The sequence below is a fragment of the Curcuma longa genome, unplaced genomic scaffold (assembly GCF_044706935.1).
Source record: "Curcuma longa cultivar G26 ecotype Majalengka, Jawa Barat unplaced genomic scaffold, ITB_CL_G26_1.1 contig_27364, whole genome shotgun sequence".
Lineage (NCBI taxonomy): Eukaryota > Viridiplantae > Streptophyta > Magnoliopsida > Zingiberales > Zingiberaceae > Curcuma > Curcuma longa.
The window spans coordinates 1-14,153 of NW_027433397.1; the positions used below are offsets into that span (position 1 = coordinate 1).

Genomic DNA, 14,153 nt, shown 5'->3' on the forward strand with positions numbered 1-14,153 from the left:
TCTAAAGCTTGTCAATCTCAAAAGTTGATTTTCATGCCTACTGCTTACCACACTATACTATATTTTCTCCTAAGGTGATACAAGAGACGCATGACAAAGCAAGAACTTATTTCAAGCAAGAATTATAATTTCGAAGTCAGATCCCAAAATTTCAATCTTTGACCATAATTTCTAACTATTGTGTCGGAGTGCAAGCATATAGAGCCAATCACGAATTAGAGGTGAATATAAAAGGGAGATGAAAGAAGAAAACAATGACGAAGAAGATACGACAACTACATATCATAGGACCTAAATTTAAAATATTATTCCATGCCACATTTTTGTTCCCTAAAGTGTTATGGTTTTAGCATTGAGATATGCTAACACACTCGACGCGATTTGGTAAGTGAGAATAATGTAAATTAGGAATTTAATTTTTAAAGGTTTTAGATTTTCTAAAAGTTTATTTTCACAAATATTTTTATTAGGTGTATAAGTTAGTTTTGGAAATTCTTAATTTGATAGCTACCATAATTGAGAATAGGAGATTTATTCCAAGTTAGTTTGAGTCTTTTTAACCACCATTTCTTCTTTTAGATACTTTTAATTTATTTCTAACTTTGTTTGTACTTGCACGTTTAAAAGGGACCTCAATTCCCCATGCTAAAACTTCTCTGCAAGTGAAACTTGTTTTTTGTGAATTTTTGTTTATTTGTGTGAGATTGCTTCTCATTTTGTGAGTATTGATATGCTTTTGTGCTGCACCATTGGGTAGTCATCAAAATTTCAAAAATTACCAATTGCACTAGCTTACCTTAAGTAATTAAAATGACCAATTATTCCCAACAATTTTGCAAAACATAAACTCAACTGGGGGATAAGATCCATGCAATTGACCCTAATGTAGCTTGACCCCAAATAATTCAGAAACCCATTTTTGTTGTTGAACGAGTATACCAAAGAACATAAATAAGAAGCCAACAATCTCAATTCTTACAAGTCTATAAAAGAACACATCATTAGATCAGTAATGGAAGCACAATACCAATGCCAATCAACAAGGTCCTGTAACACCAAAAGTTGCTCACACCTAGACAGAATCTTGCACAACAGAGGATGAGCACATTACTTTCAAGACATGAAAGATTATTGATGTGTTACTTTCAGTTAAAGCAACTGACGTAGAACTACTTAGAGAAAGCATGGTTCCTAATGTCTTCATCCAAGTAGAGCCAATTCTCTTACTGGAAACTAGAATCAACCCTGATCTATCAATCTACTAAGATTTCCATGTCAATTCGCAGAATCAATCCATTTACAACCTATCTAAATCACATTAATTGGAAAAGATCAAAAGAATCAACCCACGGTTTGAAATAAAATGTATGGTCAAAATGTACCATTCCAATAAATTAACAAAATTTGATCCGATTTGCAAGTAATCACTCCGATTGCCTATGCCAACATGTTGATAAATATCAATATTATGCTGACACTTGGCACACTTCAGTAAATATCAAGATGACATATGTTAATATTCTTTTAAGCTTGCTTCTTCAAAATTCTAGTTCAAAATACACAAGAAGAGTGTAGGTCTAAAACTTATTTCTTTTGTGAGAGAGGGGGTGTGGAACTTCTCTGAGATGATTAGGAATAGCTTTCCGCAACTTGTGAAGTTCTAATAGTGAAGGAGCTTCTTTTAAGTTCTGAGATGACTCAATATAGCTCTAACCATGATTACTTACAAAATCACTCCACATCTAAAATTGTATAGCTTGTTATAAAACTGAATGAGGGTTTTCTTCATCTCGGAGCAACTCCTTTAGTATTGTAGGCGTTCAAGAATATTTCTTTTCAATCTGTGAATAACTTTTTGAAAGGGCCAAAGAAGCGCCCAAGTAGCTCCTGTAAGTATGCAGTTGTCTCCTCTTCCTTTTAGTATTCTTCATCTTCTTTCTAAAATTTTAAACCTTACAAAAAATTGAATCCTCCTAAAGCCAAGTAGTCAAAATACTACTCCAATCAGTTTTCTACCCCCAATTAATAAAATCAGGATGTTACATAATGGTCATGTCTAAGAGGAAAAGAAACGAACTCAGAAATTTAAAACGTCTTGCTAACCTTTGCATCTGACTGGAAATCAAGCTCGATATTCCCATCATCATTCAACCATAAGTTGAATATAATAATCTTTGTACCATGATGCCCTATGTCATTAAACTGTTCAGTAATCAGAAACAAGAAAATAAGTTAAACAAATAAAGCCATAAAATCACAAAAAGGTTGACCTTAGATTTTCATTAAACACACACATATACTAACACTCGCGTAAAAGGCAACCAAATTAGAAAAATGATGTGACATTAATGTACAATTAAAACACCACCAAAGCAAGGAAATAGTAACAAGTGATGTTTGAGAAATTATAGTTACTTCATAACTGTCCAATTTTTCATCATTTATAAGATAAAAATTTTCTTGCATGGTGGTAGTAACGAAATTATTGAATATGACAAGATGGTCCTAGCAACATTATAAATAATAATTCACTCTTACTTGTGCTAACAGTTTGCCTTCTGTGTTAAATGGTGACCACTCTAAGATCGTCGATAAATTTGAAGAAAAATGTTTCTCATCATTACGATATAATCTCTTGAATGAATCAGTCAGCTCGTCAAATTCATAATCAGCCTGCAAAAAATTGTGTACGCCAATTAAACTAGCATTTTTTGGTGGAGAAGGGGGATAAGTCCTACAACAATGGCATAATTTGCAAATAATCATGTAAAGAGAAAAGATGATAGCATAATTATTTTTTTCCCTAAGGATTGAACTTACAGTTGGTACAATAATGTCATCACAACCTGTCTCCCTGAGAAAAGTATAAGAAAGGAGCCCTATACTTTGAGTAAATGCCCTGGACAAAAGTAAATTTCGTCAGGTATTAATGACTTCAATTTATTAAGAGGATTTATAACAACCAAATAATTTTGAAGAAAATTGTATATAAATAAATGAAGTTTCACTAAGTTCAGCAATGAAAATTAGGCAAAAATCAAAAGGGCACTCATTTCCAATTAAAGTCAAATAGACGTCTCATTTAACTCGAACTACCCAAAATACCTTTACATTATCTAATCATTCGGCCGTGTAGAAGCTAACAACTCGCTTCTACAAGTTGTAGAAGCTAATTGCTAGCTTCTACAACGGTGTTATATCATTTTGATTTTGCTTCTCTAAGTGATAACCTGATTAAAATAACATTTCAACGAGCAAAACAGACAATGGAGGACTCCATAACACTCACTACATTTTAAATAAATATTATTTGATCACGATCGATCGTGTGGAAGCTAACATGTAGCTTCTACAACATGTAGAAGCTAATTGCTAGCTTTTACAACGACGACTTTATATCATTTTGATTTTACTTTTCTAAGTGATAACTTGATTAGAATAATATTCAACGAGCAAAACAAACAATAGAAACTCCATGAGAGTCATTACATTTCAAATGGGCATAATCTAATCATGATTGAGCATGCAAGAGCTAACATATAGCTTCTACAACGTGTAGGATTTAGTAAGAATAAAGATAATTCGGGTAGTCATGTTAGATGGGATGCTCATTTGACTTTAATTAAAAATGAATCGTTCATCTGACTTTAACTGAAAAATGGGGCACCATCTTGATTTTTGCCCATGAAAATTAACCACAAAATGCTGGCACAAATATATTCACAAGCTATTATCCTAATAACAAAGGTTTAAAGTATTATTCCCTATGATGCCAAAGTTTCAATCATAACCAGACCAATACATTTTCTACTCCATGGTACAGTTTTATTAAAAGTAGAAAATCTAAGTGAAATAAGATTAAATTAGTAATCTTGTTCTAAGTAATCTTGTTCAAACCATCGAGATATGATCTCATGATTAGCGAACTGGCTTTAACTTGAAAGGTTGATTTATTGGACTCTCTCCAAGATCAATGTAGACAGAGGTGAAGTTAGGTGTTATACATATAATGTATATGTGTTAATGTGTTAACAACTCGATTTTTATGTAAACATTCAATTAGTATATGTGTTAACGTGATAGTTACGTATATGTGATACATAATCGATATATGATACCTACCACTGTAGCTAAGAATGGCTTGTTGGACTCTCTCCAAAGTTATTCTTATCTATAATGGATATCAACCAATTTGGAGAGAACCTACTATCTCCCGAATTCAAAGTAAGGGTTCTTGAATTCGTAAAATAAATGAGATCAATTAATACATGTAAAGTGTTTACAAATACATTGCAAATCATCTCTTATATATGTTCAATTGTATTTCTAGATTAATTGATTATGCATTCCATGTTATTGAACTTGCGCACTATTTTTGACACTAACAAGTTAACTGATCCTAACTTTTTGGACAGGTATAAAAATTTGAAAATTGTTCTCAAATCTGAAATTGTAAGTTTTATCTTAAGTACATAAAGAGAAAGTAGGCATGTGATACCTCATCCGCTTCAGATATTTTCATGATTGAATGTCATACTATTTCCTCGGGCACTCGAGTATTGGATACTGAATGCGGCTCTCATATATGTAATGACATATAGAGCCTAAGGAATAGTAGAAGATTTGTCAAAAGAGATTCAAACTTACAAGTTGGCAACGGAGCAAAGGTTGCAGCTGTAGCCATTGAGACTTATTTGTTAAATCTTACTAGTGGACTTGTCTTAAAGTAGGAAAACTATTACTATGTTTCTGTTTTGATAAAGAACATTGTTTCTATTTTTGCGTAAATAGAAAATGTTCCATTTGACTGTTAGTAACAATTGTTGTTATAAAACTTTGAATAGAGTTCTTTATGGGACCGAAACATTAAGTAATGATATCTACGTGTTAAATATTTCCAACAAGACATTCAATATCGAAACGAGTAACAAGCGTACTCGAAAGGATGATCAATTAACCTCCTACTCGTGGCATTGTCGTCTTGATCATATAAGCAAGAAACACATATCTGAACTCCAAAGGGTTAGCAGTTTAGAATCATTTGAATTAGATTCATTTTATACATGTAAATCATGCTTTAAAGGCAAGATGACTAGGTTACTTTTTACTGGAAAGGGTGAACTAGTGGGAAAGTTGCTTGGCCTTATACATACTGATGTATACGGTCCAATGTCAACTCAAATACGAGGAGGTTATAACTACTTCATTACTTTTATCGATTATCATTCATGATTTCCGTATATGTATTTAATGAAATATAAATTTGAAGACTTTGAAAAGTTAAAAAAAAATTAAGAAATGAAGTAGAGAAACAGCTTAACAAGAATATTAAGATACTTCGATCCGATAGAGGTAGTGAATACTTAAGTCAAGAGTTTCAAGATTATCTGAGAGACAATGGGATATTATCTCAGTGGACTCCGTCATATACGTCTGAGGATAATGGTGTATCCGAGAGGCGAAATCGAACTTTGTTGGACATGGTGAACTTAATAATGAATCATGCAAGTCATCTCAGATTCTTTTTTTGGGTAACGCACTTGAGACGATTGTTTACTTATTAAACAGAATCCCGACTAAGACAGTCTCTCCTATTCCATATGAAGAGGACTATATCAGATAAGCTGGAAGCTAAATCTGATAAATGTCTATTTATTGAATACCATAACGAAATAAGGAGTTACCAATTCTATTCTCTAGTGGAATAAAAATGTTCATTTCAAGGCATACTATATTCCTAGAGAAAGAGTTTCTATGGCAGGAAAACAATGGGAGTAGAAGAACTTAGTAAAATTCAAGAGACTTAAATAGACATTGATGAGACACCTAATCAAGCACCACAACCACATTACTTATAGTTGAAGATGAGTCATTAGCTGAACCTTTGAAGACACAGCCTCTTCGTAAATTCAGTAGGACACACAATATTCCTTAGAGATATGAATTTCTCTGGATAAGATAAACTGCAATGAGCCTTGTTCAGTGCATGAATCTTACAACTTCGACCAACGTCATTCTTCTGCGGCAACCCGAGCTTCGACACGACTACGTCCAACTTCTGCCGGAAGATCACCCCCAACATCCGAGCGCATCCAGAATTTTCTGTTGTTGGGTAACAGAGCTTTTTTTAAATTTATTTTCGGCATTTATTTAAAAATCAAAAGTGTGGGGTTGTCACACTTTTGATCATTGTATTCGCCTACTCTACCAGAATTTTTGTCTGGTAGAGAGATTTAGTGGATTGCCCACAGGAAAGGTCCAAGGGACCTGGGCCTTCGAGTAGGAGTCGTCGACGGCTCCGAACGAAGTAAAAAATTACTTGTGTCTTTCGTACGCATTTTCTTTCATCGCTTCGTATTTCTTATTTTCCGCTGCACGCTTTTCAAAACTTAACTTGTCTAACTCTGATTTTAAACGAACAAATTTTTAAAGCACGTGATTCACCCCCCCTCTCACGTGCACTCGATCCTAGGACACACAATAGAAATAAATGGTTAACGTATTACTCATTGAAGGTTGAAAAAGATTTCGTGAAAATCCTTAAGTATTGATGCAATACCCGTTTTGATGAGACAATCAAAGAATTTGATTTCTCACAAAGTAGGACACACCCATGTATAAGTGGGAGTGCGATCATATTCCTGTTATTATATGTTAATGGCATATTAATGATAGGAAATGATATGCTTGTTCTGCAGTCAGTCAAACTATAATTGGTCAAAAATTCTCCATGAAAGACGAGAGAAGCAACTTATATCCTTGAGATTAAGATCTATAGAGATAACTTAAAGCGGTAGCTTGGTCTTTCGCAGTCTTTATATGAGTAAGATTCCTTATGCTTCGACAACAGGATTTATCATGTATACTATAATATGTACGAGGTTCGATGTATCATTTGCTATAAGTGTCACGAGGAGATATCAGTCAAATCCAAGAATGGATCATTAGATGGTTGTCAAGACAATCCTTAAGTATTTGCAAAAAACTAAAGCTATGTTCTTGGTATGGATATGCTGATATAGTTACATACGGGTATATTGATGTCAGATACCAGACAAACAAGGATGATTCCAAGTCATAGTTTGGGTGCATATTCACTTTAAATGGTGACGTAATAATTTCGAAGAGTTCCAAACAAGACACCATTGCAGCTTATGAAGCAGCAAAGGAAGCGGTTTGAATCAGAAAGTTCATCACTAAACTTAGAGTGGTTCCAACCATTGTTGAAGCATTACCTGTTTACTGCGACAACAATGGAGCAATCGCGCAGACGATGAAACCTAGGTCTCACCATCGATCTAAACACGTGTTTCGGCATTATCAATTGATCAGAGATCATCAGTAGAAGAGAAATACAAATCGAGAAAATTTCCATCAAAAAGAACCTTGCAGATCCTTTGACGAAATCTCTATCTCAAAGTAAGTTTGAGAAACACATAGAGGTGCGTGATATTGAATACCATGGCGATTGGTCTTAAGCTAAATGGGAGTATGTTATATTTGAGAGGTGTCCTACGGCAATCGTCTTATGGTAGTACTATTTATTAGATAAATAATGATTCACTATTTAAGTGCATATTCTCTATGTGTTTAATTGGATCTAAAACTCATTTACTGAATGTCCGCAATACGATTCATAGCATGAGAGAATTTGTGAGTAGATTACAACTAATGAGCATATTTACATGTAGAATTATGAATGTATTGAAATTATCCCTTGTCAATGAATTGATGAACACGGATATCATCGATTCTATTGAGACTAACATATTTTAAACTCTTTGGTTTACCAAGCAGCTGTTCCACTGGCTGGATACATTGGATGTTGAGAGTTAATGTGGATGCTAATTAAAAATAACTAGTTCATTGGAGTGACCTGCCATGAGACTTCATATAATTCTATACATATAGAGATATATAAATGAAGATCTCAGTGCAGCTTAAGTGCGAGTTTTCTTTGACTTGCGGTATTCAAGTCATCTTGGTCATGGAGACTTATACTTTGACATATTAAACAAACATCTTTAAGGAGGTGTAGATCCGGTGTATGATTGGATATAAGTCGATATACAAAAAGATATTTGATAACCCACAGAGGATTCACTGCTTCTTAAAAAGTAGATATATACCCTGTGACTGCTTGTCAGAATTGTTAATGGAAGTCATTGGCCAAAGCATTACATGTCAAGAGTATTATACTCTTGGATACATGTATAAGTAACTTGAATCCACAGGACAAGAAAGCAAGTTTGGGCTAGATGTGACATAATCAGCCTAGTGGGGACTGACACATATAGATCACGTCCTGAACTAAGTGGGTATAAAACGATGAAAGGAACGAAGCACGTTTTTCATTGTACTACTGAAGGGTTTAGAACATGTTCTACAATTAATCATTAATTTTTTGATCAATTGGAGGTTATGATGTACTACTAGATGTCACTTATGATTATTCCATAATTAATAGTTAATTATGGACGACCAACATAGCCAAGAACCTATTGGGTCACACTTACTACAAGTTTATCCGAAAGACTTAAAATGAGTTTGAAAATTAGATTCTCAGAACAAGAAAAAAAAACTCTGGTTGGACCAAACAAAGGGCAAAGATGATGAACTTCGTCTTATAAAGATAAAATGAATCAAATTGGTTTGGTTCTAATGAAAGAGATTTTGGCAGATCGAAAGTGATGATGAGCCTCATCTTATGAAAATGAAATAAACCAAATTGATTTGGTTCTGATTGAAGGTGTTTTGGTTATTAAATCAAACGATTTGGTTTTGGACCAAATTAGACCAACTAGATTTGGTTTTGAACCGAACTTAAATTAATCGACATATGAGTTTTGTATATTGAGTTAAGGGATGGGATTTTGGATTGGATCAAACTTGATAAGAGATATTATATGGGATATAACTTAATAAGAGATATTATACGGGATATAGCGTTAAAGGAGAAATGGACGGTTGATATTAAATGGGTTATGATTAATCAAGACCATCCATCCCTAAACCCCATTTTTGCTACAGTAACCTGATTGGTTTTCTTGATCGGGTTTCTTTTCTCCCAAAACCGCGCCGCCTCCTTCCCAGTTTTCCACATGAGAAAAAATCACTATTTATAGGCTTGAAGGAATCGCGATTTGGGGGTGGCTACCTCGGTCGATGGTGCGCGACTGGAAAACCCCAAGAGAAACCCTAACCACCCGCCTTCCTTGGATTTGGCTTGCGTGAGAATGGCGAGAGATGTCGCCGCCTCCTCCAGCCACAGTAAGCAATCGAGCTGCATGAGAAGAAGAGCACAAGAAATCGCGATTTCCCCTGTTGATCGCGTCCCCCCGATCGTGTGTCGTCTCCAACACCAGGCTCTCCCGAGCGACGATGACCGACGGGGTGGAGGAAAAATACCTAACCGCGTTTTCTCCTCCCCGGAATCGTGATCTTCTCTCTGGCCGATCCCTTCACGATCGTGTTTGGTCTTCCAACAGCTGATCTTTCTCAATCGGAAGAACCGGAGGCTCGTGAAGCTTCTCCTGTGTGTGACTATTCGTTGAACCTCATTGCGGTTTCTACCCGCCGTCTTCTTCCCAATTGGTGAAAACCCTAGCCAGCATTGGGCGCCGCCTCTTCTTCCCGCATTAGCCTTCTCCCCGCTGCAGCAATTGTCGTCGTTGGTTGGAATAGAGGACTCCAGATCGCTCGTCGACTTCACTCGTTGGATTACGACCGAAGAAGAGGGAAAAGGTGTTGCCTTTATCCCCGTGAAGCATCTCCCGGAGCTGGAGGCTTGTGAAGCCACCGAAGCATGGCGTACACAGCCGGAGTTGCTGTCGGAATGTCGGAGTCACTGCTGGAGTTGCTACTGGGTTGCAGTCGGGGTTTATTGTTGGAAGCTTACGAAACTATCAAAGAACAATCCATCTTTGTCGGAAAGGTTCCAACTATTTGCCCCTTTATCGGCGGTCAAAGGTTGACCACCGAAAACTACACCAGAAATACGATTATCGGCGTTAGTTACAAAGCCCCAGAAAATGATCGCGACAAATGTTGTTGCGTGTTTCCGATATTAAGGTTTTCCCTCGTATCGACCGTTGTCGATAGTCAGCTAGTACCGAAGACGGTGATGCGACTCGTGGGTTTGGAAGTCGTCTAGACGAAAGCCTGGCGTGGATCACCGATAGCAGCGGAGCTTCGATAGAACCGCTCGATTGATGTCAATCTCATTCCCGCTCAACGTCATCTGTCAAGTATACCTAGAATAATTGTTATTTTGTAAAATTTTAATTTTCAGTTATGTCATGTACCTGTTGTATCATGCATACGTGTGTTGCGAGTGTTGTAATAATTAATTGTAATTATTTATTTTTTCTTTCGCTGCGCACATTTGAGAAATGAGTAAACACGCGCAACGCACCAGACCAAACCTAACAAGAACAAGTAGTTGTTTGCTTCCCTTGTTAACCAAACAATGAGTATTCAGACTCAAAATTGTTTCTTCTTATAGAGACGTCACATAAATTAAAACCAAGGGCCTACACAGGCTGTCTTTCCTTGCTGAAGTTGCTGCCAAATGGAGGAACAAAAAGAATGCAGGGGGAAACCAAGAAAGTTTCTTTCCAAACAGGATAACAGTTTGCCTGATTCACCTGCAAGAGTTTAGCAGGTTGCTACAAAAATGTCAAGACTAGGTCAACAGCTCACCGAGTTGATTGCAGCAAGGACACAGAGCCGCTGGATCTCAAAGAAGGAAAAGGAACTATTATGATGCATCACTACTTAGAATGCAAATCTAACTCTTGAAAAGAAGATTCAGCAAATCTCTTGAAGATCAGTGACATGGGAGTTATGAATTCGGTCTGAAGACAGTAGGTAGGATTGTCAGATAAAACAATGAGCAAAGTGGGAGCAATGACAATGTGGTGCAGGCAAAGGGTATGCAGAAATTTCATGATGCAAGTTAGCAACCAAGTGCAAGTGATAGTGCAATATATGCAAGCAGCATCTGGATGCACAAGCTGTGAGCTGCATGCAAACTTATATAAGATCTCACATGAATGCAAATATGCAGGTCGCAAACAGCACAGACTTGGAGATTAGAGATCTCCCACACACATAGATGGAGGTCGCAAGCGAATGAGATCAACTCCAAACAATCACATTAGGAGTGTTGGGCATGAAGGATACACAAGTTGCAAGCAGCTAAAAAATTGATGTTGGCTTATGAACATGCTAGGAAATCAGCACTGAAGGTGTTGGAAGATCAATGTCAGCATGATGACTCTAGTACCATATAGAAGTTTGCGGGCAAACGAATATATCATACCAGAGGTAGTCCCTCTACTTATGATAGTTATAATTAGGTCCAATTTTAAAGATATTCAAATCAACCCAAATGCCACAGTTGATCATTTTATTTTTTTTGCCCATTTGCTCATTTTAATTTGAGGTGCAATATCATACATATTTTTAATAGCAATCAAGGTAGGAAACATGAAAGAACCTACCGAATCATCTAACAGTGAATATGCAATTATTTAAGGTTAGTTGTATTTTATACAAAACGTAAATTAAATAGTTAAGAACTTAATAGGACAAATATTCTAGTAAAAACCTTGTATTGATCCAAACTCAGTTTGTATATACTGACCAAGTATTGATACATTGTTATATATTGAGGTACAATGAATACTAATCTTTGAGATAACTTATCAGATATTGTAACTTTTACAACTAAATCTCATCTCAAGTCTGATCCTAGTATAATTACACTGTCTAAAACCAGAACACCAATCTTGAGTAGAGAGACAAGATTTCCATAAAGTAATGATCCACTTGCGGAGCCCTTTCAATTACGGAAAATCCTAGCTTCTCATTTGGTTAATTCTCCATATTTAAATCAAATTAAATATAGCCTATGTGTCATGTTCTCAGCTAGTTATTCTTAAAGATAATATAAAACAAAATAATAAATTAGTATCTATGACTGAACTAAGTGAACATTAAGATTGTGTTCTTACATAAGTTAAATGCACACAGTGAAGTGAAGCTGCATATGCAACTGCATCAGCAACCAAATGTACCAGTTTCTAGTGAACACACAAAATTGTAGAATTTGTGAAACCTTTATTTGAATGGAGAGAGAAAAAAAAAAAAAAGACCATACACATACTAGAAAGAATAATCAGACTCAAATCTAAAAGACCAAGCTTTTCTGCATCTACACAACAATTACATATCATGAATCTATGAAACAGACTTCAATATCAAAAAACTAGAAACAATTCTTTAAAAGAGGATGAGTAAGATGTTAAGTAGAAAATTTCACCTTTCCTTCTTGGAACGGCTAAATACAATTACATCTGCACCAAGCCGCATGGTACTTGTCTTGAAACCATTTCCATCTTGAGTTAAATTTATGTATCATTATCAGTCATAATGGAAATAAGCAAAAACCAGAAGCACAAGTAAAAAATGCATGTACATTGGCCAATCGAGAGTCCTGATTGTTTATCTGAAAAACCAAAGCTCATACACCGACGCAGAGATTCTGGATCCATTCCTCCTCCATCATCTTGCTCATCATACACAACTTGTCATTATCAGTACCAATTTGAAGCACAAGTTCATAAGCATGTAAGCACAACTAACACATGTTCAATTACCTTGAATAAGCAAAGCATGACTTCCATCATGTGAATTTATGAATTTTTCTACGGTAACTAATGTCGCTCCGTTTTGTGCCTATAGGTGAGAATGTCAAATCATAGTAGTGTTGGTATAACTGAGAATTGCATGATAAACATTGTAAAGTTTAAAAGATAACTTATTTCAAAATCTCAGAAAAAAGGAGAAAAAAAAATTCAAGCTAGTAAATATTGAGTATCCGCACATAGTAAGTAGATAGGTATCAATAAGAGCATACCTCATCAACTGCATTGTCAAGTAATTCTGCAATAGCTGCAACAAATTAATTAAAAAGATAGTACAGCCAACAGTCTCTATAAAGTAATAAAACCAAAAAAGAAAAAGCCAGCTAATATTTAAATGGAACACATACCACCAAAAGCCCATTTGTGTGAAGTTGCATTTGAATGGAGGAATTTTGGATGGATGCGCAAGCGATTTCTACCATCTGCTCAAGTAGAAAAACTAAGCACAGATAATGCAAACTTGCTTTTGTAAACCAACCAACATCATATAATTATGGGAAACAAAAGTAAAATTTAAACCCTTATCTACCGTATCAAATTGCTGAAAATGTAACAAAAAGGTAAGTCTCATCACAAAGATACAAAAAAAGGCTCAAAACAGCTCAACTTTTGATGTCGTGGTCTGATGTCTAGACTATGCTGCCCAAAACAGATGATGTTGATACAAGAAGATGTTAAAGGACTGACAAAATTGATAAGCAAACCGATATACAATTCAGTAACTCCCCCAGGCAGATCACAAGTTCCTTATGTCTGCTCCATGACGGAGAAAGTAACTGGCTCCACCACTAAAGGCAACAGCAATATGGGAGCAACATTGAAGTTATCTTTTCCACTCAGCTACAAGGACAAGGGCATTCTAACCAGCATGGGGAAAAGGGGGAAGTGGAAGGAAGTGGTGCAGGAAGAAGGGAGAGAGGAAGGAGGACACAATAAGAAGAAGAGAAGCAGGAGATTATTGGGGAAGAGAAGAGGGAAGATTAGATCAGCCCAATCAAATTGTTTCAACATCCTACTTGTAGCAACACGTCCACATTGGCCTGTTCTCAATCTGGCCAGACACCCAACTCTGGACTAGACTGACCTCAATCCTTCCAAGGTTTAATATTTATTCAAGTGACAACTTCGATATTAGTCTGGCAATTAGCATTGTGGACCCAAGTCTAGTATTTGCATGCTTTGGCATGGATTGGAGCATGTCATTCTTGGGAAAACAATACTTCCTTGTGGTTGGAGTTAAGTACATTATTTAATGTTGACAATATGATTAAAGTTAGGGCTATTTTAGGAGTTGATATTGCTTATATAATGTGCAGGTAGTCACAGGCTTGAGAATGCATAGGGAGCTCATGAAGCTTGTTGGCAATTGATGATCAAGTGATGACAATAAGCAATGAGTCTAGCACTAGCAAAAAGGGAGCATCATGCAAAAACAATAATGTG

The 14,153-nt window shown here is 36.0% G+C and overlaps 1 protein-coding gene across 1 annotated transcript; it reads right to left on the minus strand.

Moving 5' to 3' along the window:
* Positions 1-2,103: 2,103 nt before the first annotated feature.
* LOC141819017 (protein MICRORCHIDIA 6-like) lies at positions 2,104-13,132 on the minus strand (the record flags this gene model as incomplete). The annotated part of the gene is made up of 8 exons (XM_074706401.1): positions 2,104-2,202; positions 2,539-2,673; positions 2,821-2,899; positions 12,326-12,401; positions 12,482-12,571; positions 12,663-12,741; positions 12,923-12,957; positions 13,058-13,132. Coding segments are annotated over 8 exons (668 nt in total), but the record flags the coding sequence as incomplete, so codon positions are not given.
* Between the last annotated feature and the right edge of the window lie 1,021 nt (positions 13,133-14,153).